This window comes from Notechis scutatus, chromosome 1, assembly GCF_049901735.1.
Source record: "Notechis scutatus isolate UNSWTSFEM ecotype Mainland chromosome 1, rNotScu1.2, whole genome shotgun sequence".
Taxonomy (NCBI): Eukaryota; Metazoa; Chordata; class Lepidosauria; order Squamata; family Elapidae; genus Notechis; species Notechis scutatus.
The window spans coordinates 37,261,279-37,288,320 of NC_142009.1; the positions used below are offsets into that span (position 1 = coordinate 37,261,279).

At 36.2% G+C, this 27,042-nt stretch overlaps 2 protein-coding genes across 6 annotated transcripts in view; one reads left to right on the plus strand and one right to left on the minus strand.

Annotated features, from left to right (window-relative positions):
• Positions 1–26,892, plus strand: part of VRK2 (VRK serine/threonine kinase 2) — a 54,576-nt gene extending 27,684 nt beyond the window's left edge. For 2 of the 3 annotated variants that reach the window (XM_087961164.1, XM_087961153.1), the window contains exons 9-13: positions 6,587–6,707; positions 14,259–14,317; positions 19,434–19,615; positions 25,419–25,583; positions 26,524–26,892. In XM_087961164.1, the coding sequence (XP_087817290.1) occupies positions 6,587–6,707; positions 14,259–14,317; positions 19,434–19,615; positions 25,419–25,583; positions 26,524–26,763 (767 nt within the window). In that variant the 3' untranslated portion in view covers positions 26,764–26,892. The remainder of the gene's footprint in view (positions 1–6,586; positions 6,708–14,258; positions 14,318–19,433; positions 19,616–25,418; positions 25,584–26,523) is intronic. The other variant, XM_087961161.1, reaches the window with a different exon arrangement.
• The window catches only part of FANCL (FA complementation group L), a 45,930-nt gene continuing 45,226 nt past the window's right edge, over positions 26,339–27,042 (minus strand). For all 3 annotated transcript variants that reach the window (XM_026676727.2, XM_087961184.1, XM_087961177.1), the window contains one exon: positions 26,339–26,845. In XM_026676727.2, the coding sequence (XP_026532512.1) occupies positions 26,810–26,845 (36 nt within the window). In that variant the 3' untranslated portion in view covers positions 26,339–26,809. The remainder of the gene's footprint in view (positions 26,846–27,042) is intronic.

Here is a 27,042-nt window from a genome sequence, read left to right on the forward strand (position 1 = left end):
ACATCTCATTATGCTTTATTAATTTGGGAAAACAGCACCAAAGCATGCTCATTTGTAGCTTAAAATAAGGCCGGGTCTTTTTTTTTTTTTTTTTTGAGCCCCGAAAAAATGGCTAGGCCGTCTTTTGGGGGGTGACTTAATTCCCCCCCCCTTGCATCTTCAGGCGGGCGGGCAGTGATGGCTTGGATGTTGACCTCGGCGTTGGTGGGGCACTTCATATTGGGGTCAATGCAGGCAGCACCATATCCGGGTGTGCAACAAAAGTACTTCCTAACGGCAAGCCCCCCCACCATTCCCCCCCCCATTTCGCATGTTTTAATATAGGCCTTAATTTTGGGGGGGAGGGGCTTAATTTTTCATGCCTATAAAACATGCTGGGACTTCCTATTGGGGGAGGCCATATTGTTGGAGAAACAGGGTATGAAATTCAGACTTGTATTCAAAACCACATTCGATCATGAAACAGCCAAGACGGAGATGCCTTTGGTACAGTCTCATGTAGTTTGAGATAAATTTATTATGAGGATTTTTTTTCCTTTGTATTATTTCTCTTATGAAAGATGTACAGCGCAGCTTACAAAATTGAGACAATAAATAAAATGCAGATTATACACAGGTTTTTGGAATGCAGAACAAAAGCAAAAAGCAGATTAGAACTGGCACAGCTGTTTTTAAAGCATATAGACTAGATTGCTACATTGACTAGACTAGTAAATCAAAGTAGAAGCACACTGAATAAATATCATTGTTAAAATATTTAAATGCTGCTTTTCTGGGGCAGGGACTGAAAAGCAGTATACATAACAAACTATAAAAATAATATAATATCAAGATGACAAAAGCTACATAAGGTATTATCAAAATCAGTATTAGAAGTAAAAAATGTATGAAATTTGAAGAAAAAAAGAATATGGATTTATCCATGTAAATTGAACTCATACTGACTAAATCCAAGTCTTAATTCCCAATTTTGTAATGAAACCATTCATTAGATGGCCATAGCCAAAATTTCTGGCTCTTATCTGGTTACTTTTATTTTGTTATCTTGAGATTAAAAGATTAAATTCTATTTATAGAAGAAGCTGTGAAAGAAATTTTCTTAGATAAATTAACTAACTGTTGTATTTCTTGCCTAGTAATATGGTTGGCTAGAAAATATATTAAATTTAATTTGTGTTTTTTATTATTAAATTGATATCTTGCCTTTCTGTTATTTTAAGGCCAATTTTTCTCTATCTCAGCAATTAGTACCTTGGTATATTGATCAGGGAATTCCGAGAGTTGAAGTACACAGATCTTAATGTTGCTATGGTTGAGAAACATTGCTTGAGGAAGCCTTGAACAATTAAAAAATACTGATAATAAAACACAATAAGGTTAATACAATGAAAAACAAAGTCAAAAGATTGGTGAAACAGATGTATTTTAACATCTTCCTAAGGCAGCGAGAGAATGAAGGCCAAGCAGGGAATGTACTGTATTATTTAGTGGTCAGATGAAAAACTTCCTTAATGAGGTTTTGGTAGGAGAAGGATCTTAAGAAAGTCCCCTTCTACTGATTTCAGTAACAGGGCAAATTCATAGTGGAAAATCACCTTAAAATAATGACCAGTAGTACAGATCTTCTAGTACAGGCATCATGATTTCTCTTCCACCAATGTGCAGCCTGGCCTACTGCACCAGTTTGCAATTTCCCAATCTTTTTCAGTGACAGACCCATGGAAAGTACACTGAAGTACTCCAACGGTAATACAACTTTATTGATTAGTCAATTGACCATATCAAGAATATTGAAGTAGTCAAGATTACTTATACCTGATTTTAAGACCAATTGCTTATACTATCCTGGTTCAGAATATTTATACATTAATATAAATGCTACCTATGAAAAAATGTGCGTTGCTTTATGAGTGTTATATAAATAGTTGAACTCTTTTTATTCATAAAGTAGCACAAGTCATTATTGGGGATACAGTGAAAATAGTAGGAAGCCTTCCTACAACAGTGAGGTAAGAGTGAGAAAACTTTTTTCAAACAGCCGATTGCTTGAAGTGTAACATTTGCTCTGCCATTCACCAGCCTCCCTGATTTTAAAGTAAACAGAAATCCTTGAGAGCAAGATACATCCTGCATGATTAAAAAAAAATGGTTTTTAATTGAAAGTATGTCCCCCCACATTTTTCTCTTGACTTAATTGCATACTAAAGCTCTGATTTAACTGAATTTATGATTCTGTGAACATAATGCAGAGATAGGCAGATCATTTAGGTGATTTTCTTAGTGATGGTGCAACACATTTTTGGAGAAGATATCACCAGTTTAATCACAGACTGTATTGGTATTTCCTCCAACCTGATACTGTAATGTTGTTGCAATATAGAAACTGGCTGTGAGGGACTAGCATCTGCCCAGCATTGCACTGTAAATTAGGTATGGAAGAGGGTTGTGTTTTGTTTTTTTTTGGGTGGGGGGGGGTTATTGTGGAGAGTTGCTGAATCTGTTACAAGGACCCAATCTTGTACATGAGCAGCTTGATGAGTGTGCTCTCCCTTTGGAATCCCTTCTCCTTTTTTTTTTGCATTTCTCTGCAAGTGTGGACAGGATTTTCTAGCTGTGATATCAGAAGTTTGATGTGCTTTCAGTGCCAAGGAAATATTAAAATAAGCATGCCTTCAATGCTCTATTTTCTTTTTGTATTAAGCTTATTTGCTTAGGCTTTTGCTATAGTTTTAAATTATTTATTTTTATGTAATTTGCTCTTTTGCTCAAGTAAGGAAAATGTACTTTAAAAATAAATATAGTCTGGTTATGTTTTGTTTTGTTTTTTAAAAAGAGCTTTAGAAAACTGATTTCTACTGACTATAAGATAATTGTGTCCCATTGAGAAATATATTATAAAATATCTCATACAGAGCCCCTTACAGATAAGGAAACTTCATACTTAATAGCAGTGACTTCTTGTATCACAGTTGTTTCTCTGTATGCTTGATCAAGACAAAACCATGGCAGAATTTATAATAAAAGATAGAATTTACCCTTCCTCTTTCTTGGCTAAATTTTAATCCAGGTAGAAAAATGCTTACAGATTGATGTCATCAGAAGGATTTCTGGGTATTTTAAAGCTGTTTGCCAAGTACATTTTCTTCATTCCTATGCAAGGCTGCACCTCATTCCATGCAATGATTGCACCATTTCTGAAACTGTTGCCAGTAATAGATTGTTGGAGATTAGAAATTCCAGGAACAGGGCATGTGTTAAACTCCCAGCTCTATCCCTGGCACCTAAGTTGAAAGCAAAATGGGATTGAAGTGGTATCTGCTGAATGCATCATAGGGTTGTTACTAAAGGATTAAGCGAAGTGGTGGCTTGGAGGCTTCCACCCTTTTTTCTTCGCTTCTCACCTTGTGGTCTAGGATTGTTCATGAGTTGCCCATTCAACTGGGCAACCCAGTAAGTGATGAAAATCCCACCTCTTTCTCTCTTGAGCACTGTGTATTTGAATGGGTAGAATACAGTTTTTAAACATAATGCATTTTAAGTATATTTGCTTCTTGAAACTTACAGAAAATCATGATGAAGAAGCAACACCTGCACGGTACTCCTTTTCACTTTACCTTCCTACAAGACGCTAACCATAATACCTCTGAGACATAGAACACCCAATTGAGATGGGGGCAGGTTTAGTAGGTTTGGAAGTGATTAGTCCACATAAGTATGAGGAGTGGATATTTTTTTATTAGTATGCACCTCCTTTCCAGGCATCACTCCAGAGCCAAATGTTGACTTCCACAATTTTATCAAATACCCTATTCACACCAAAGACTGGACAACCATTTGTCTGAAATGGTATAGGGTCTCCTACTCGAGCAAAGGGTTGCATTGGAAGACCTCCGAGATCCTTTCCAACTGTATTATTTTATGATCATGTTAAATTTGAAAGCAAAAGTTCTCAACTTGCTGAATTCATTGCCACTTTTTGGGATAAGGTAAAAGTGGATTATAACATGTAGAAATTTAAAGTGTACATCTATACTGTTAAATGACTACCACACAACAATATTTATTTGGTTTAGAATTATTCAGGAAAACACTCCCCAAAGGAAAAGTTAAGCAGTCAAAAATAAACATTCCACACTTTTAATTTCACTCATTTTTAAAATAAATTATTTGGGGAAAACTATTGGTCTTTGGAAAACACAGTATCTATTTTTCAAAGTTACAGTTGAAAAGGCCTATTTGCTTACAGAAAATGACCATAACCTGATTCTAAATGAAAGTTAGCAAAATACAGGCTTGCAAAAAAGTATTAGGTAATAGAGAGGGACATTTTTCAAACATGAAATTATTCAAATTGTCACTTTGTTTATGACATATTAAAATGATGTAACATGTTATTTTCTCCTCTTACGTACACAGATTTATCCTTTCTTAAGAAAAAAATTGAGAACTCCAGTAATTCTGTTTCTTATCTTAGTAATATTTAGTACGTATATTTTATCAGAGTTCTATTGAATATAGAAAATAGCAACACTATTTCTTTTTCCTAGAGATTGGAGAATTTAGAAAACATGCTAATTTTCAAAATATTGTGACTCTATAGGTTAACATGAATATAAAATAACAAAGAAAAATGGGCTTGTACATCTAAAATTTGGCAAATCAACAATACTTTTTGCATTGTTGCCTATTTACAGAATTGGGCAAAATGAATTTATCTAATATTTCACTTTTGAAGCTACAGACCACTAAGTGATTAGATATTTACTATGAATTAATTATAATGTGACACTTTCCTTATATGATAGATGAGAAGTACAATTTCTATAATTGTGACAACTCTTATATAGGAGATTAGCTATGATTTCTCCATATCTGTGATATGTTTTTATTAACATTTTGAGAATTGTGAAGTGATTGTGTTAGGACAGCACTTATAGACATAGATGGGAATACAATAATTTGTTATTTTTTTATGATTGGAATTCACCTAAAATGCTACAATGGAATTATATATGTAGAAGATTGATTTTGTTTATTTTAATATCACAAGCAATGCTTTTAGGTTTGGACAGAATGAAAGCTAATTTAGAATAAAAGAGACCCTCAAGACAATAAGATAGTATCCTGCTATCTATGCTTTCATAATCCAGTAGTTATGCTTTCATAATCCAGTAGTTGAATAGCAATTAATATAGACAGAATATGTAAGAATTTATGTGCTTTCATCATAAAAAAAGAGTTGTGCATATGCACAGGAATGGATTTAGTTCTATTAGACTAGGCTTCCCTATTTTATAATCAAATATTGTGTTCTGAGAAATTTTTGTAATAAAATACAGAACTTGTTGGGTCAGTGAGAGGAACATCCTCTCTGGGTTATCAGTTTTTTTGCAGCCTCTTGCATCCCATTCTGGATCTAAACTATCAGATTCCTAGCGCAGAGCTACAGATTGGAAAAGGAAGCTTTCCTGATACAGAGACTTCCAGGTATCTTGGATTATAAAAAAATGTCAACTCTACCAGGCATGGATTTTCTGATTTCTTAGTGTTATCCTCTCCCCATTTGTTATTGCAAGGTTGAGAACATTGTTTTGAATATATGTACAATACATATATTGTATTTTTTTTTCAATTCAAGTACAGAATTCTGTCTTTTGTTTAGAAAAATTTAGGGGAAAAAAGATGGTTACATGTTGGTGTGTGCGTGTGTGTGTTGCTTCTTTTGCAACCCTAGCTCACAAGTCTAACTAATGTCTCCTTGATTCTTACTTTATCTTTAATAAAGTGTTTAGATGCATGTTGCTAGAAAGAGCCATTGAGAAACTTACATATCTTTAAGACGGCTTGTGGCTTATATTAGCTCTGCTATTAAATTCTACCTACCATAAATGATTTGCTTTTAATAATTTGGAAATAAATAGATTTAGATTGAATGAACACTTCAGTAAAAAAGAGCCAAGGGATTTATGTTTTCAAGCTATGTGAAAGCATTCCTGTCTCTTTGTGCAGATATTTTGCTGCTCAAGTTGTAAGCCCACTAGAGGGCACTGTTGTCATGCTGTTGGCCATCAAGCATCTCTGGTTTAGTGGAGCAGGAAAGGCCATCACTGTTTAGTCTGCTCTCGAAGGGTCTCGGCATGACCAATGTGGACCCCATGGACTTCCTGGAACATGTGTTAGCAATTTAGGAGCAGACATTTATTTCTTTGTTTTACTGCCTGGCTCTTGGAAAAAAAAGTGTTGGTGCCGGGTTATGGGCTGTCTGGATCATGTCAGAGGCCATGGGGATCAAGTTCATGTGACAGGGCAAGCAAAGGGATGGAGGAGGTGAGGAAGCTGCCCCTCCCCAGGAGCAACAAATCGCTGCCTGTCTGTGGACTGCAGCCAAAAGACAGGCCTTGCGGAGTTCCTGGGACAGCTGAAAAAACACGGCATAATTCTGTCCAATTCCCTCTTTTGCTGAACTAGTGCATTAAATTGTATAGTTTTCATGTTTTTTTTTTAAAGAGGTGGTGGTGGTGGTGATGATGATGGGGAAGCTAGCTCAGTAATAATTTTTCTTTCCTCCTTCAAATTCCCAATTTAGCACCATCCCGAAGAGGGGACCTTGAAACCTTGGGCTACTGTATGTTGCAGTGGATCTGTGGAAGTCTTCCCTGGGAGAGGAATTCGAAGCATCCTGAGGCTGTGCAGGCTGCGAAAACAAAGTAAAAAAAAAAAAGTGTTATTTATTTATTTACACGTTCTGCCCTAACTCTGCAAAGCAGGACAGATTGAAAGGATGGGGTATATGTTGGGAAAGTATGTGTTCAGGGATCACACTTTGTAATGAATCAATTCCTCCTTTCTTCCCCCCTCCCCCCCCCCAAAAAAAGAAAAACCTCCTTTAGCAAATCAAAGCAAACCTTAACTATAGGTGTATGAAATAAAATACATTTTTGGATGGAAAGCATTGGCCCCTAAGTTACACTTCTGAAAGAATTGCAAGAATACAGTCAACATTAACTGTGCTTATTGTTCTTATTTTAATTAATATTTGATCCCCTTTTGTAAAAAAAAAATCCATTGGAAAGCAAGCTCCTTATTGCTGAGGGAGTCGAATGGCTTCCCTCTCCTCTTTTGTATTATCTCTGCTAAAGGACAGCAGCTGGCAACTTTAATGAAGATGACAGGAGAAGGTTCTGCTAAGCTGCCAGGAGGTTCACAGATGAGGCTTTTTCTTGACAAAAAGCACAAGGTTGTTGTTGTTGTTTCAGTTGTAATGCATTCCCGGTCACTGGAAGGGAACCCATGTGTGGTTGTGCTTGTGTTAGGCTCCAGGATTAATCCTCAATGAATGAACTTTTCTTAAACAATCACAGCCTAGAGAACTCCTCTGAGGAGCCTCATAAAGTTGACATTCCAACTAATTTTGCTGCAAAGGTATTCACCTACATTTGGATCCCATTTGTTCTCCAAAGAATATATTCTTATGAAACTTTTGAAACTTATATTTCAAGGATGGGGGTTACATGCTGTCACAACAATATTGTGAGATGGTCAGTTCTGAACGCTCCATTGTTTAAGCCTATCCATCTTAACTCCCATCCGTTTTCCACTACTCAATAGTGCATATCTCTTTAACTTAAATAGATGAAAGCAGTCTGTACAGGATTTCTTAGCCTTGACAGCTTTAGATAGCTAAGACAGCTGAGCTATCTTACCTGTCTTGAATCTTAGGGTTTTGAATTTTTAAAATACAAACTAACCTCTGAAATATAATCCTGCAGCAAATCTCATTGAATACAACTGGACAATTATTAGTTGCAACTACAATATTCTGTTTACTTGAGAGACTTTGTATAATTACCTTTAACTTGACTGGAACACATGTTGGCATGTGGCATTGATTTACTATTGGATAACAAAAAAGGTTCTTGATAAGTTGTCAGTTTTATTTTTAAGGTACCTTGCTTTTGAATGAAATTTTATTGTCCCCATTTATTCCCTTCTTTTTAAAGAGTATTTTCAGAAAGGCCATTCATAAGTGTGAAAAACAAAAGGAAACTGGAATTTCACCTGTTTCCTTCCCTGAAAGCATGTAATTAGCCCCAGCAAAATGGAACTTGTGTGGCAGTCTCTCTGCCATTACTGTGGGATATAAGTAAGTGAATTATTGGGCCCCACGCAGCCAGTTTCTTGGCTCATAATATACCAGTTATGCTGCAGTGGAGAGTTACAAGTGGCAAAGGGAGAAAAGTTTTAAATAGGGCAAGTCACAACAGAGATACACAATAGGGATGGCTTGTTCTGAAGAAATCAATCTGCACATTCAGTTTGGCATTGGCTCTCTGCAGAGAGAGAGGGAGGGAGGGAGGTTAGCCTGCAGGCTGCAGATAATACAGATTGTATCTGTAAATGTTGACTTTTTACAATATTGTTTAATATTTTCTCCTTTAAAACTCTTGATCACTACAATTCCCCATCACCTGTCTCTTAATTCAATTCAGTATTCATTCAATGTTAATCTTAAAAATTATAATTCTACACTCAACAGTTAACCCCATGAAAAGATGGTACATCTTGTTCCCAAAGTCCCATTACCACATACACACACATATATGCTCTTCGAGATTCTTGATATTTTACTACAAAAAATTAAACATTTCCAATGTTTATCGTGCTAATGTGGATTGAAGAACAAATTATATAGACCCATGTTTTGAATGCCCAGATTTGGTTATTCTCAAGTTAAATGCTTGGGTAGTTATGAGTTCTCCATTAAGCTGTGTTATCTGATTAACTAGCATACTTGGTATACGGCAACATTATATAAATTAACTAGCCTAATGCAGAGAAAAGGTTTTGTAAATGTGTATATCTCTTTTTCCCCTTTCAATTCTTATATGAAACATCTTTATATTTATTAGAAGGGTAAATTTTATGTCAGATAAGATGCAGTATTCAGCCAAATGGCTACGTTGCATATTTGACAATTCAGTTCGATTTTGGGCAAAAAGAATGAAGAAAGCATCTGCTGGAGAATTTGTGAAGCTAAAGTTGTCTGGTGTTAAGCCAGCTTTTTGCCAAAGATGGCTTTGGATTCTAGCATGCATTAGTCTTTCTGGAATGAAAGGAATTATTAGCTTAAGCAACAGGAGGACTCCAGATTTGGTACAGACAAACTAGTCTATTTCACTTAAATTATTAGTATTACAGATAGTTCTCTGTTAACAATGAGAATTGGGTTTGAACTGGAATTGCACTAAGCAACATAATCATATATTGTGATGCCATGTGACCATACCATTTAGCAACAGCAGTTCCAGTTCCTGTTGCTAAGCAAACACTGTGCAAGTTGTTAAGCGAGGACCTCATATACCACTTCCTGCTGGCTTCCCATTGACTGCTGAGTGTCCAGATCACTGTCACATGACCTCAGGGATGGTGTGAGGTCTGAGGATCAATCATAAGTATCGCTTGTTTAGCACTGTCACAAATTCCACAAGTGGTTAAACACCTGTGCTTGGAAAGAAGCAGTTCCTTATATTGTGGCACAATATAGATCACACAATGGGGCCTAAGCATAATCTGGTGTGTAGATTTTTAAAACAATTAAACAAGGACAGATGAATTCTGTACAGGTGGTTCTCGACTTAGATCACAAATGAGGCCAACATTTCTGTTGCTAGGTAAGACATTGGTTAAGTGAATTTTGACCCATTTTACAATCTCTCTTGCCACAGTCGTTAAGTGAATCACTGCAGTTGTTAAGCTAATAACCTGGATGTTAAATGAATCTGGCTTCCCCATTGACTTTGTTTGTCAGAAAAGTGATCAGATGATCTTGGAACACGGCAGACGTCATAAATATGTGTCAGTTGCCAAGCATCTGAAATTTGATCACATTACCTTGGGGATGCTGCAATGCTCGTAAGTCAGTCTTTTCAGTGCTGTTATAGCTTTGAAAGGTCACTAAATGAACTGTTGTAAGTTGTGGACTAGTTGTACTGTTTCATTTGTTCTGTACCTAGAGCAGCAGTGCCCCAACCTTGTGACTTGGCAGCCCAGCGGGGGGAGAGGAGAAACGGGCCACATGGGCTGGTGCACATGCGCATGCAGTTCAATTCATGTAAGCGGCCAGCCAGCGTGCACGCACATGCACATGCAGTTCAACTAGTTGACTCGCATGCATGTGTGCATCGGCCCACCACTTGTGCGAGTCGAGCTGTGTTTGTGTACCGGCCTGCCATGCCTGCGGCCCAATTGCAAATAGGCCACATCCGCAGCCTGGAGGTTGGGGACCCTTGATCTAAAAAACATTCTGCAACATTTTTTAATTAACATGTAACAAAAGCTTTATCTCTGATTTTTTTCCCCATGGTTTTAAACACTATTTGATAGCCCTGTTTGAATGACATGCTTGTGAGTGATAGGGTGGAGAAGGTAGCATGCTGTGCAAACACCTTTATCCAAACACATGACCGATGAACTAATCCAGAAAATCTTGGGCTAATGCTAAGTTGTGCTATGTCTTCAGTTTTCATGGTCTTCGGACTGGTTTGAGTAACATTTGTGAATTCATGGGATGTATGGTGAATTCATGGGGTAGGTAAGGCAGTTTAGATCTCATTTTCATCTCGGAGCAGATGTATAGTGATCTAAATGTGAAGAGCAACTCTGTCAGCCCTTTCCTGTGCTTAGATAACTCTTAATACAGTTAAGACTATTGTATTTAGGCCAAATTTAGATAGCCTACTTGGGATGAGTATGGGTTTGAGTAATTTCCAGCAGGCCCATGAAGATTTTTCAGGATCTTGCAGACCATTCTGCTATGTGCCTCATTAATTACTGGCAAAAAATGGCAATATATATGCTTGATATAATTGTCCACAAGCAGCCCCTCTGTCAAAGTGCACACAATGTGACTAGGTGAGACAACCCAGGAGCAAATACAGTTCACAGAGAGGTTTGTAATTTATATATAGTGTACATATAGTACATATAAGTTTTATCCATACAAAAAGAGATATACATACAAGTACTTTGAGACAGGCCTTGAACAAACAGCCATCAGCAAATTACAGCACGGAAGCACACACAGAGACACACCACAACAGGGCCTCTCTTATATTACAGCCTCTTAAAGTGGTGTATTTATTTATTTATTGGAATTTATATAAAAAAAAACAAGAACAAGAGAATAAAAATACAATGACAGGGACAATAGGCACATTAGTGCACTTATGCACACCACTCTACTGACTACTTAAGTATGAAGTAAGGTCCTATGGAAGTCAATTTATGACTGAAACTGTGAAATAACCCTGCTGACTCAAGACTACCATTGCATCATCATTACATTACAGTATTATAACAGCTGGTTAGCTTTGAAATCATCATTACCCTGACACCCTCTCTGTCTGGGTTTTCTGAAGGGCTGTGGAAAACAAAACAGCTGAAGAAATGCCTATAATGCTGGTGGTGAAAGACAGAAAATGAATCTGAGCACAAGATCAAGTTAGATTCAAGCTGACTCCAAGACAAGGACTGCAAAACTTAACTTTCTTCCCTTATTACTTTGGCAAGTTGTTGTCCAACAGTTCTTTTTCAGATGGCCACTTCCCATTTGGCTACTGTGACTCTTTTACACAGCATTTTGTTCCTTATATTTGCCAAAATACTGACATTGGGTGTGTAAAAATCTTGACTTCATATGGGTGTGTATTGTGGTGACTGGCGCAATATCTGGGATTAGTGTTTGCTAAAATGGATTGTGGGTTTGATCCTTGCTCTCCTAGCATTTTAGTGAACCCAGTAGTTAAGTTTAATACATTACGTGAAAATGACTGATAGATCTTTAAGTGGCCTGGTGAAACATATGTGGATGGGATAGAGTGTGCTGGAGAGAAGAAAGTGGAGGCATATCTGATTCTTGAGATTCTAAGATTGCTGCCCATGGCAGCTCTCATACTGGACATTACAATAATGGAGGCAGAGAAAAATTAGAAGTTGGTCAAGAGGAAAATGTAAGCATCCATCAACTGCTTCTTTTTTCAAAATAACTTTCTTGCTATTTTCCCAGGGTCTGCCATGCATATCTAATGTAAACCTGCATAAAAGCTGAAATAGGGAAGTTGTTTTTCTGTTGTCTCTGGAATATGGCTACGGGCCAGAACCCAGAAGACCATGAGTTCCACCTTAGGGATAAAACCACCTGAGTGACCATTGGTCAACTTCTGTCTTTTAGCCCTAGGAAGGAGGTGATGGGTAAACCTCTTCCAAAAAACCTTTGTTGAAGAAAACTGTAGGGACTTGTCCAGGAAGTTGTCAGGAGTCAGAACTAACTTAAAGACACCTAAACAGACTGACTGATATAAGGAAGGGAGGTTGACAAACATCAATTGCCTTGTCCACCTAAATGGAAATGCTTTATACTAACACAAGGAATATTATTGGGCTATATCTAATTTTGGTCTTTGATTTAACCAATTGCAAACAATTATTTGATAATGTAAGGATATAAATACTGACTCAGAATACATCGCTATAGTTTGATTGTAATGGTACTTTTAGACATTTTATTTTAGAATGCAACATGGCATAGGATTAGGTTTTTCACTGTGCACTTTTAGTATCTGTCTTTAGATTTTACAAATATTCAGCATACATGAGCCTTTTTTAAGGGAGCAGATTCTTAAAGACCTGCTTGCATATGGGCTATTATTTTTATTCTTTTGGCTAGTATGCTTTCCCCTCCCTCATACATCGCAAGGTCCATATCTAGACCAGTAGGAGGCATTCTGTTTCTTTTGCCTCTTTCACAGTAAATTTAGTGATGGTTTTTTTTCCTATAGGACAGAACTTCCTATCAAAGCTATACTTAAATACTGGCCAGTCTTGCTTTGAAAGAAAGAAGATGCTATAGACCAGGGGTCTCTAAACTTGGCACCTTTAAGACTGGTAGAATTCAACTCCCAGAATTCCTCAGCCAGCAGACCAGGGGCCTGCCAGCAAAACTGGCTGAGGAATTCTGGGAGTTGAAGTCCACCAGTCTTAAAGGTGCCAGGATTGGAGACCCCTGCTATAGACAATAGTTCTGCTGTTGAATCTTCCTCATATTAAAGAAATGATAAACCTGTTGAATTACAAAAGGATTTTTTTTTCATTTCCAAAGCTACCAAAAAACAAAGATTCATAGAACATTTAAACTGTGAAACTGATTACTGCGAGAGATGGTGATCTCTCTTTTGCTTGATGTGCTCAAGCTGGGCACCCTCTACCATGCATTCTTTCCTTTGGATTCTTTCCTTTGGGGCATAATGGAACTGACAGTGATCTAGACCAGGGATCAGTACAGTACAATCCAGTAGTAAAGACTATTATGTGTTTATTCTGGGCTACTGAATTTGTGTATGGGAGTGTGTGTGTGTGTGTGTGTGTGTGCGCGCACGCGCACTTGTTTTAGCATAGAAAGATGTGGACGCTGGGGTGGATTAAGCCTGTATAAGCAAGCAATTGACATACATGTTGACTTCAGGCCAGCTTCTGCTAATGGAGTCAGGATAGGAGGTGAAAGCCACTGGAAACTTCCTAGTAAAAAAAAGTTAAAATATTGGGACCTTCAAGGTCCATTTTTGGTCTCTCTCTCTCTTTTTAAATATTTTAATTTTTCCTCTGTTAAAAGTATTTTTAAGAGAAGATTTGAAGGCTGCGATAAGCACAACTCCCAAGGTTTTCAGTCCTTATCTTGTAGAGATAATTTGAAAGGTAGAAGAAGCGCATTGTAGGTAGGCATAATCTTTGCTATAGCATTTTGTACTATAGAAAAGAATGTACAATTTAACCTAGAAATTTATTAAGCAAGAAACTCTTGATTTGGTGCAATTTTGGAATTACATTAGATTAGTATTCCGTATATTTACTTGGGAATAAGCCTCACTAAACTGAATAAACATAAATAAGAATAGCAAATTTATCAAATACCATCAGTGTATAAAATCTATTTGTGAGCAACAAGGAGGATTCAGGTGATCTCTTTAAAATGTGGCTATTAATCTATACTATATAACAAAAAGTTTGGCAGGAGTTCTTGTGAATTTATTTTCTTGGCCATAATTCTGTGTAGTCTAATATCTGTCTATAAAGAGTTAATATAAAAGAGATGGAGATTTGCTAACTATTCTTGGCTCCCAAAGAGAATAGAATTTGTTAGCTTCCAAAGGGAGGGTTACTATTCTGCCCCCAATCTCACAAGTGGCTCATTCTTTTGGTTCTAGGCTTCTTGATGAACTGCCTGATTCAGTAACAAGGTGGGCTTCTGCAGGAGAAAACTGTGGTAAGTGCAAACACATGTGCGCATTATTATATATGTCACTTGAGGATGGCCGCTCAAATTGCCTAGTTTATGATTCCAAATGGCCAATATTTCTATTTCAAACTTGGCTTGAAAAAGCTGAAAGGTGCACCTTCACAGTGGTAGAGAAAAGGATATCCTTCTGTTTCCTCCAAGCTTATCGAGCTATGGACCTGGTCAAAATATTTTTCTCTTTCCTGCTTCTGCCTTCAGCTGGCACAGCATTCTGTATTGCCTTTTAGAGCGACCTTGAATAAAGAGTGTCTTACACCTTCCATAAAAATGAACTATCCTTGATATTTGGCCACCTCAAGTCAAGTTGATTTGATGTTTTTCTAAAAGAAAAGAATGATGTGTGCTTTATAGACATGCCATAGAGGTGCTTCATTCAGTGAGAGATAAAGGAATAGGTGGCTAATGTTATTTTTTTGTAAAATACCAAAATCCCACAATAGGTAGCTAATGATGGTTTTGAAAGAAAGTTAGAAAAAGTGGATACTGAATACCATATTTATTTTTGTTTTGTTAAAAAAGCGTTGCTGCTAGGTTGCTATCTTGCTTCTGTTTGTTCAATTTAACTTGCTCTACAATTCTGAGACAAAATGTTCACACAAGAAGTTAAAATGCTGTAATTATATAGTATATACCAGCACACTGTTAAGTTTGGCAAAACCTAAATTATTTTGTTGAAGATATTTAAAGCTTACTTGGAAAGAATTATTCTGCAAAGTGTTTGTTTCTGCAAAATATGTATGTTATTTAAGAGCACTTTTATATTTCCTCATGATTGTCAGTATGAAATTTGCCTTTCTTCATAGGAGATGAACAACCTGCATGTGATAATGGGTGGTTTTTCCTTTTTCCTTTTGGTCCTCATAATTCTATAATGAATAGCATTTACCAAGATATAGCTACTTCCTTAAAGTTATTTGTTAGGAAAACTTTATTAATGCAGTTTTAAAATGTAGTTTTAAAACTATGAGTACATATGTTGTGTTAATGCCAATTCCCCTTGCTAGAAACTCTTGAGTGATCTGTTTTAAGTGACTTGAATTATTTGGTGTTATCAGCAAAATTAGCCACCTCCGGATTATGAACAACAGTGACATCAGTATTGGTAATTCAAGTAAACAATGTCCATTGCAATCTCCTTTACAAAAGACTTGTTGACACTTTTAGAAGAACTGGAACCTAGTGGGATTGTTTCTATAAAAACAAATTATTATTCAGCAAGATGTGTCCTATTGGCTTGAAAAGTTTGCTAATGTTTCTAATAGTTCACTTGAAACAAATATTAAACTAAGTAGCCTATCACTTCTTACATTGCTCCCTAAAACCATTAACTATGGTACTTTCCCCGGATTAAAGATGAATTTTCCTCTAGTACTTACTCTAATAGAGAGGTGGATTTAAGGACATATAATACTGTTAAGAGATCAGCATTTATATATTTTGACTTGTCTGTGGCTGAATACCATCTGGTCCTGCCAACTGAATTTCAAGGAACTATTTATGTCACTATTTCAGAGTTTCTTTTTTCTTTTTTAAAGTTTTAAAGTTTAGAAAAAACTTTATTAAACGTTAAAAAGATATATACAAAATACAAAGCATTTAATTAAAAATGAAACAAAAACAAAAATGTATACATTACAAATTAGTTAAGACAGTGCTTTCTTTCAAACAATATTCTAATACTTATTTCATATAGCTGGGCAGTACTCCTACTCCTTCCTTATTATTTACTCTCTGGTTTCTATTATTTATCCAATTATACCAGTTTTCCCAGACTGAATAATATTTTGAGTCTTCCTTTTCTTTTAATCTTAGGGTAAGTTTGTCCATTTCAGCGCAATCGTAGACTTTTTGGATTATTAAGTTTTCTACTGGCATCCAATCACCCTCCCAACATTGTGCAAGGGCTATCCTTGCTGCTGTAATTATATGTAAAATTAAATATCTTATTTCTTTTCCATATTCACCTTTTATTATTCCCAGTTAAAAAAAATTCTGCCTTAAATTCTAATTGAATGCTCGTAATTTCTTTTATCCATCTCCGTATTTTTGTCCAATATTTTTTATTCTTCGGGCAAAGCCACCAAGCATAAAAGAAGGTACCCCTTGTTTGTTTGCATTTTCAACAAAGTGGGCTTAAATTTGGATACATATTAGCTCATCTCAAAGAGGCCAGATACCACTGATAACACATTTTGTATTGGTTCTCTTTATATACCGTTGATTTCGTTATTTTGTAATTTTTTTTTCCAAATTCTTTCCCAGTCTTCCAATTGAATATTGTGCCCTACATTCCTTACCCATGCTATCATTGGGTCCTTAACTAATTCCTCTGCCATTTCAAACTCTGATAACTATACATGTTTGAGATTACTTTTTCGTCTGTACTCTCTAAAAGTTTATCTAATTGGGTTGGTTTTACTTCTGTATTCTTCCACATCTTTTTTATACCTTGTTTTGAGCTGGAGGTATGGCCACCAATCTGTATTCAGCCCTTGCTCCCTGAACTCTTGATTTGTTTTTAGTATTCCTTGGGGGTCTAAAACATCATAATATTCGGTCATTTTTCCAATTTCTAGTGCATTGGGGTGTATCAGTGCCTCAGAGTTTCTATGTGTATTAATTCATGTATGAATATTGTTATACATATCCAGGATAATTCATTTAGTTTCTCTGCAGCATCTTGACAATTTTTTCATGCCCCTGTCTCCTTTACTACCCAGCCTTTTATAACTTTATTAGAAGGTATTTCTATAATTTTAATCATTAATGCTTTTAGCCCAAATAGGCCCACAATTATTATGTTGTTTGTTGTAACCTGTCATACTCCCAGAGGAGACTGACTCTGAGGAAGAGGAGGAACAGTCAACAGGGAGTGGAAGTGTGGCTCCAGACGTGGTGGAGGAGGCTGGGGAAGGGTAGAGGCCGGCTGAGCAATCAGAGGAGGACCCAGGCCCACCCCCTATCCATCCTAGGGCATGCAGGGAGGAGAGGATCAGGGTAAAATGTGGTCTACTTGGGAGGAGAGGGCCATGATCCTCTTCATGGGTTGCAGGTGTGAGATCTGCATAAAAGGTTGGACCTGCGTGCTAACAGACGCTGGAGACAAATTAGTGTTTTATTCATAAAGGTTTATCTTGGTTGGCGTTCTTCCAACGGACTGTCCCTGGTTATCTTCCTGAAGTTGGGAATTATCTATCCTGGTCTGTCGTGGAACTTTATTCAATGCAGTTTGTTTTTGGTTTTTGCTTCGTTATCGGCTCTTTGAATTTAAACTGTGTTTCTTTCCCTTTAAATGTTATTTTGAAAATAGTTTACTCCTCCACTGTGAAGCCAAAACAAACAAAACAGTGAAGCCAAGTTGAAGGCATTAAAGGACTTTTAGTTATGTTTTGGGTTTTGTTATATTTCTGATATACTCTGGGTCATCACAGTAACCCATATTATGTCCTTGCATGCCTTCTGAATTTATACTCCATTCTCTTGTTTTTTATAAAGGATTTTTTTTTAGCTTGTTCGATGCTTCACAGAAACTGCTTTGGTAATTTTTTTGGCCTTGATAATATTATCTAAGTTGTGGTACACATTCTAGCAGGGTTTCTGGTTATGAATTTGAATAACTGCAAGCATTCTGGAGAGATGGTAGCCTTTTATTATTATTATTATTTTGACAAGTTTCTTACACTGGACTTCCCTATTTTCATTTCATTTTAAGTTACTTTTGCTAACAAACCTCTGGTTCACTTTGATTTACTAACACAATTTATATAATAAAAGGATTAAGATGTCCTCTGAGGAGGTTGATCTCATTTTTGATGACTAGGCAGTTTTTTTTACAATAATATTGATGTAATTTCTCATTGCCTTCTTTTAGGATTTTTAAAAAATTTCCAATAAGCCTGAAATTCTCCGGTAGTCTTCTCTTCCAGCACTAAGCAGGGCTGAGTTTAGATAACGTTTTTAACCCAAGAAGATTGGTCGGGTGCTGCCATTAGGCCTTATATCTAGCTCCCCTTTGTTCAATGAATAACTGTACGAAGACAATTGTTCTGGGTATCACCTTTATTATATGTGGAATGAACATTTTGACATTTTCTAGGAAGATTACTGTTTCCATTTTATATAAAATATTTCATTTTTAAATGTAACATTCAAATAAACTTAACATTTTTGGTGGGTTGTTTGTTTGTTTGAAAAGACTTGCAGTATAACCGAGTGGCTCACAAGAAATACTTTATGTATAATCCACTTTTGGAACTTGTTCTTAAGCTGAAAAATCAAACAAACAATTCTACAGGTGTAATAGTAGCAGCCATATCAATTGCATTTTTGAACACTACAAAAATGCAGGGAAGTCAAGAGATCATAAGGCAAGTTATAAGACCACAGAAATAGCATGAACCGTACCATGGATCAAATAGTCTCCAGTGCAAATTGTGAATGTTTATTTTCTTTACATTGATGAATCACTATGTGCTTGTCTCCAATTCTTCACAACTAGGTTGAGTACTAAGTAAAGGGTTATGTACTCACCTTTACTTTAAAGGTATACATTTGAGTTTTCTAGCCCTACCCCCCATCTTTTTTTCCTTTTCAGATGTATCCTTCTAGAATAAAATCTGGAGTTCAGTATTAATAGCTCTAAGCTCTGAGTTATTTGTACTTCATCCATATTTAAATATTTTCCTGTTACATGGCATGAAATAAACTGGTGTGTTTGTATTTATTTGTAGGCTTGTAGAAACAACAACTTTTTCAGCTATTCATTCCAAACTGTCAACTAACTACATTAAGTTAATGTACATGTTTAATTGGTCAGTAGAATAAACTTAAGTGGGCCTTGATGTAACCAGTGGTTATAGTGACATGAAAAGCAATATAAACTTTATTTGAATTCTCTGAAAAAGCCTGATAAAATATGTGTATTTGATACAATGGAAAAATCTATATTTGTCATAAAGGCATTTGATTAGCCAATGTTGAAAGTAGAATGAGGAACTAGAGAAATACATAACTTAAGTAAATACTTATATGATTAAAATTAGATTACTGGTGTGCGTTAACTGGTCTGTTATGTTTTTTCCAGGTGAAATAGCCAGATTTTTAAAAAATGTCTCTAATTTAACATATGATGAAAAACCCCAATATAAAATATTGAGGAAAATCTTTTTCAATGGCCTGGAACAAAAAGGAATTTGTTACAAGGAGACACTGGATTTAACTTCTGTTCAAAGCACTCTAAATGAATGCACAATTCACCACAGGAAAGTAAGTAATGAAACAATAAAGGTCAGGTCTAAATAAATAAAGGTAATAATACACCTTGTAAGGATTACCATGTTTCTCCAACAATATGCCCCCCCAATAGGAAGACCCAGCATGTTTTCTAGGCATAAAATGAAATTAAGCCCCTCCCCCCAAATTTAGGCCTATTTTAAAACGTGCAAAATGGGAAGGGCGGGGGGGACTTGCCGTTAGGAGTGCCCTGCGGGCAGCCATGCCTTGCCACCAGCCACTCCTAACGGGCACTCCTCATGACAGAGCACAGAGAGCTCCCTACTGCCTCCAAGCACCTTTGCTGCAGACTCAAGACCTTCGGCGCCTACCGCTGCTGCTTCCTCCGCCTCCGTTGCTTCCTTTCTACCTGTGCCGCCGCCGTGTTTGGAGCTGCCGCTGCGTTTGGAGCACCACCGCCGCTTCCGAGTTTGGAGCTGCTGCCGTGTTTGGAGCACCACAGCGGCGGCGGTCCAAACGCAGCAGCAGCTCCAAACGCCGCAGCGGCAAGGGTAGAAGGGAAAGCAACGGCGATGGAGGAAGCAGTAGCAGCGGGTGCCAAAGGTCTCAGGTCTGCAGCAAAGGTGCTTGGCGGGAGTTGGGATCTCTCCATGCTCCGCCATGATTGCCCATTAGGAACGGCTGGTGGCGAGGCATGGCTGCTCACGGGGCACTCTAGGTAAGGATGCAAGGGGGGGAATTAAGTCACCACCGAAAAGACGGCCTAGCCGTTTTTTCAGGGCTCAAAAAAAAAAAAAAAAAAGACCTGGCCTTATTTTATGGGAAACATGGTAGTTAACTTTAAATCAAATTTGATATTTCAGGAAATTAAACTTGTAGGAGTATATGAAATGTCTTTTTCAAATTATTCCTTTTAATTGTTGAATTGAAAATGTGGTAACTTTTGAGGGAAATGGAAGAAAAAAACAATAGATGTGAGGATCAAAGAGATCCCTGGTATATTCTTAGCAGCTAACAGAACCTGGCTCAAAAGCTAAATTGTTCTGACCCAGCTGAATTCCCCGAAACCAAAAAAAGATAAACTCAAAAACTGAAATGTTCACGGTTTTACTCTACAAATACCTCTTTGTAGTTAACAGTTGGCTTGCAGCCATGTAGTCCAATTAGAAAAACCTTCAAATAAATCAGTTATCACCACACCTAATCCTTCGAACATTTTTTGCCTTCTGCAAAAGCAAAAACCGTTTGCAACCAGGCTTATATTGCCTAGAGGGAAGGGCCATTACATGGCCTCCTTACTCCCGAGTCGTCTGTGCAGCTTCAGCTGTTCCCTCCTACAAAATCATCCTGCGCTCCCGTGCACTTAGCACAGGCTCTTCTGAAACCTTGTCACTGCTGCCAGCCCCCACCATCCCTGAATGCAGCAGTCCACTCCCTGATGATCCCGGCCCCTCCTCTGAGTCCTCGCTCTCCTCCACTGTCTGCACCTGCTGCCGGCTAACCACAACATAGAGTTGGACCAGGTTAGTACATAGATTGAAGATCTCCATAAAATATCAAAATAGACTAGAGTGGAAAATAAAAATATTCCAGAAGGCGGCAGTAACTAATCATGCTTTCAGAGGAACTGCATCAATATTTCCACGAAGCCATTCAGTACTAAGCTTGCTTTACAGGAATTTCACCTTGGAAGAGCTTCGGATTATTGCTAGAGACAGATTAAGATGGTGAGCATTTGTCAATCCAGTCACTTGGAGTAAAAAAGGACTGTGGCATCTAAGTAAACTGTAAAGTAGATTATGCTACATTTTTAAACATTTGTTTCTGATTTAAGGTATGGAACAACCATTGCTCAGTGTTAAAGTGCTAAACCTTCAGATTAGATAATCTAGTACAGGGCCGTCAAGCTCCCAGCCCACAGGCCAGATGCATCACATGTTGGCCACACTCACACCTGGTTTAGCGAAGTAGAAAAAAGTCCCAACATGTCATGTGATGCTGCCATGATGACACCCCTGATCTAGTATATTAAACTTTGACATTTTCTTGGATAGGTTCCAAAACAGAATCTTACACTCAAGTTGGGGGATATTGTCTTACTTGGAGCAGATAAATTTAATTTTATATTTTCTGCATAATATAGTTTTTGTTAGTCGTATTTGTGAATCATCATGAATGCCAGCAACATTCCAGACCATATTTAAAGCAGTTGCTTTTTATTGCTCCAGCTATTTCATTTTCTCTATCACTAGCACCAACCTCAAGATTTTAATTTTTGGCCATATTTTCATTTTTGCCTTCCAAAACTCTGTACTTGGATTATGAGTGTCTCAATATAAATTAACCATGGTACCATAGTGCTCCTTATTTTTGTGTTATTGGAAACTTACACTAAGAGTAGTAGTAGTAACAAATCTTTATTATTAATCTTGGATTAATATCATTTTCTAAGTCCAATTAAAAACATGAGATGGCTGTTTCTTACCATATGGATAAGTCTGAAGTCTTTGTTGATGAGTATTCATTAAGGCAAGGTCAAGATGTCATTCAGTTTTAATATCCCTAGTGAACTTTGGACTGTCACAATAATGTTAGTCAAAAAATGTGGGATGCAAACTAAAGTGACTGATCGGCTGTAAGATAAATGGTGATCCAAATCTTAGTGCACAGATGGTTTTGATTTGCTGAGTTTTGTAGCTGTTGCAACTGAAGACATAAAATAGCACCTAGTCATAAATTAGCTCTTTGGAAACCAAACCTTGGCACCAAAGCTTTACAACCTTCAATTAGTAGCAAAAGAAGTATTTGAATGACTCTGGTATTGACATCGGTAGGTCTGCATAGTAATCATTCCTAATAGAAGAGAATCTCTGTTTGAGGGGCTTTTGCATGGCTAATTAACTACCACTGAGAATATGTAATTTTTTCATGATCTCCCGATTGTCACCTTTCTCTCATGATACAATTACATTTTATTGTAGCAAGTGCCTTTGGAAACCCAATTGTCAACACTATTTACGTTGTGCAGAAAAGCAGAACAAAAGTTCATGTTTAATAAAAAGCCACTGGATTTTGATCTTCGTAATTGCCAATACTTTTTCCCCCCAGAGTTTTATAGACTTTGGTATTTTTTTCATCACTTCTTCCACAAAGCAAAAAGCCATTTCCTTGCTGCTGTGGTTGCCATTTAATCTAAATTAATTGGAGCAGCTTCTTTTTGTATCTGATTGGTACACTTTTCTAAAGTTAATTGAAATATGCATTTTAATTAAGAAATCTTGCTTTTTGACAAAGTTTACTTCTTTCATCTGTAAACACAGATCTAAGTTATAGTCACGGATTCTATTGAAGCTATAGCAATATCCTTAATATTCTTAATAATTCTACTTTAAAAGCTCCTCTTGGACCGTAATCCTCTGAAACATCCAAGGATTTATAGGAGCTCCTCATAAAATGAAGCAGACTTCCATTCTCAGATTCAGCCTCCTCCCTCCTTATTCTTCTCCAAGGTTTTCAAGTTGGGAAATCTAAAAATTATAAAATACCAGAACAGCACACCTAAAGATTCACAAGTCTTATGAGTTTTTTCATTCTAGGACTTGGAAGTAAATTTAGACCAATTTGCTTACAATGGGGAGTACTTATTTTAAATATCAGAAAATAGTTTAACACCAATCAGTGATCATACAGTTTTACAATAACTTCTTACAATAACAGGACACAGCCTGCATAAGTGATGTCTTGTGATATAGGTTGCAGTTGGTTGTGCACGCAAACACGCACACACACATAGAGAGAGAGAGAGAGACTTAGAATAACTTTTGTCACTTTGAATGTACACTAATCGGCATGTATTAAAATAAAATACTGCATACTCTCTCTAATATACCTAAACATGACAAAATAAATACAAAAGTATGCATATACCTACATATGACACAGAGAAATTGATAGAAAACTATCAGTTACTAAGAGTCACTTAGATAGTGAAATTGGCATTGAACTTGATTGATGAATAATAAAAATAAATTTGTGATGGATTTGGCTGGGAACAAGGACTGGAATTCTAGCCAGAGATTGTGGTCTGCAGACATTTTCGGCATACCTGAGGAATTTTTTTTTTCTTTGAGCTGCTTGTATGTCACAATACACTTGCTTTTAAAGCTGTATTTTGTTTCAGTTGTGATTTTCCCATGCAAGATTGTAGTGATGAAGGGAAGGGAACTTCCACTAATTCCAAATTTGATATTTGGGGTCTATTCTTAGTTTTTACCAATGCAATTGCTTCAGAGCTGTTCAAATAGAGAAAAAGAGACCTGCAATTCAGATTTGAGATTGAAGTAGGACAAATAATCTTCCATATTAAAAGTATTGTAGAATTGAATAATTTATATAATGACAATAATTTTGTACCAGGATATATTTTACTTTATTTTAATACTTTAAAATTTGTAGCTTGATATGACATGATAGAAAATACAATATAATCCATTTTTTCCTGTCCATAACATACAAAAAAGATGGAAGAGATGCTTCATATTCCAAATATGGAGCTAGCAGAAACAGAGATAATACTGGCAAGAGTTTATAAAAAAGTAATTATTCCTTTAGTTGTTATATATGTCTGGTGTTTGTCATAATACAGTAAATCCTTGATTAAACAAATAAAGACAAGGATTGCTTCAAAGCTGAATGTTTGCTACGTGATGAATGGGATTTTTCTCACCTAGAAACATATGAAAGAAAAACATCTTTACCGATAGCAGTGAATTATTGCCTTAAGTTGTTTAATTTTGGCAAAACTCAGATTCTGGATATCCACCAAACAGTTACATTAAAATTAGGCTTGTATCAGTGCGCTGACAAATATGGGGATTGATACCAGCTTAGATAATTTTAAGATCTCTGGCTTGGAGTATCTTTTTGTTTAAAAAAGGGCATAAAAAAGAACACATACTTATTGCTTAATTAAAACATTCCCTTTTCCCTGCTATTTGGAACAAAATTTTAAATCTATTTTGTAAAAAAATGGTTTAAAGAATTGGACATGATAAATCTCTGCCCATTCTTTGCAAATAATTCATAACTCTTGCCTCTTGAGTGGAATACTGGAATTGGAGATACCCATTCAAGTTTGTGCTTTGTCCAGTGCATTTTATTTGATGGTCTTAGTGCATTGCCAATGCATCCTACTTCATAACTCTTACTCCATTTAAACATTGGTATAATTACTAATCTTTCCAATTCCTTTTACTATTGCTGCTCTTTTCTAGGTTTCATAGCACAAACACATTTTGCAGCTGTTCAGATTTCAATTTAAACAGCCTCCTGATACATGTAAACCAACAGCTTTAATGTAATAGGGAATTTTTAAGGAAGAGGCATAAGAAAATGAAGAGATATTGCCTATCAACATGTTATAGATAGATTACATTTAAAAGCTTAGAAAAATATTTTACTTACTATTTTTTCATTTGTGACACTGACATTAAAATACAGCATGATATTGACAAACTTGGTTTAACCTCTACTAAAGGTTACTAAGTCATCTCAATTTCTCTAAAAAATATACTGAAACTTTTTAAAAGTAATGCTGCCTTAGAAAATCAAATTGTAATAATCTTAAATAGCTTCAAATTTCATAAAATTTGTCTATTCCTTGCATGGCTGCATTAATGTTAGCAATGCTTTTTTCTAGTATTGTACACGATCTATTTTATGTTAGGACTCATTCAAGTTCTTTTAACATAAAACTAATTCAGTGGATGAAGGCTGCAGCAGTACTATGTCGTTTCATGGATTGCACTCAGGATGGCTTAATTTGTATATTTAATAGGCACATTTGCTGATGCCGACACTGAAGCAAGTTAAAGGACAAGAAAGCCAACTAGAGAACAAAGACTTTTTTAATCTTAGAAAAGCTACTGCACAAATGAAAAGTAGCCAAATACAAGATAAGCCAGTACTGGTTAGATTGTATAAGTTTACTGGAACTTCAATGGTAAGTTTATGTTGCATTAAAAAAAATTTCATTTTACCTTTTTTCTAGAACATGAAGTACAGATGATAAATGGAAATAAAGTATATTTGTCTTGAAATACATTTCATGAATATGAAAATATTGCTAGAAATTACTATCAAATAATATGCCTAATGTCCCAGACAGAGATTACCAGGGCTAACAAACCATTAAGAACAAATATTCTGTTCCATTATTATAATTAGTATGGTATTTTCTAAATTTAAAGGCTTCTAGATTTTTACTCAAATCTTCAAAAATTTAGAAACTTCATTACATATTACTCAATGCAAGATTAAGATAAATGACCCTCAATTCATATTGCTCACATAGTAAAGTCTCTACAAATGTAAATATTTAATATTTCACTATTGTGACTCATACGCTGCAAACTAGTGGGTACCTAAGGTATTTAAAAGATATTTAAATACAATGGGTATTTATGCAGTGCTTCAGACACCACACATTTGGAAAATTGTAATTTTCTGTGATTATATAAACTAAAAATTATCTGCAAGAAATAATAGAAATGTTTGATTTGCATGTGGTTGGGAATGGGAACGGTCCTTAGACTTGTACGTTCTCCATACTTTATAAAAGTTGACATGTTAGTTTTCTAGTATATGATTATTACTTGTTTGAAACAAATTTCAGTCTTGTCCAAGTGAAATATCTGTACCCCCCCCCCCAGCCACAGTTTGCAGCAAAACATTAACAAAAGACTCTTCAGATACATCTTTTTGATCATTCCACTTTATTGGTGTTTTTTTTTAAAAAATCAATGTAGTTACTATTTTTAGTTAAGCTTTGGTAATATAAGTAAAGAACAAAGGGAAAAATACTTAGACTTCTCTAGCAACAAAGTACTGAATATTTGGTCTCAGACGAATTGCCACTAGTAACATTTTGCCTTGTTTTACAGGACAATGTAAAACCACTGCCCTGCACTGATTCCTGCAGTTCTTTCCAGAATTTTGAAGAAAATTGTAGAGAAAATGGAGTCACATATTCAGTAGTCCATCAACCAGAATGTGTTCAAAGTCTGACTAGTACTTCCACATGCTGCCCCTCTCAGATTGGACTGAATGGAAAACTGTTTCAGTATATTGTGGCCATTGTTGTCCTTGTCTTCTTAATAATGCTATCTCTCTATTTCCTTTGATACCTTCTCCAGTAAGTGCTCAGGAAATGCAGTTATCCATTTGTATTCAGATTTTCTTAGTAGATATTTTCAGTGTGATTTGCTAGAATAAATTTGTTTCCAAATAAAGTTATCTTATGTACAGATTAATATATAAAGTTGCCTATATTTTCCAGTATGCTACAAAAACTATCAGATTTTAAACATTTGAAATATACACCATTCCCAAAACTCCCAAGTTTAATGCTTTGTACACTGGGATGCACTACAAGCCTACAATGAAGTTCCCCATGAATTACA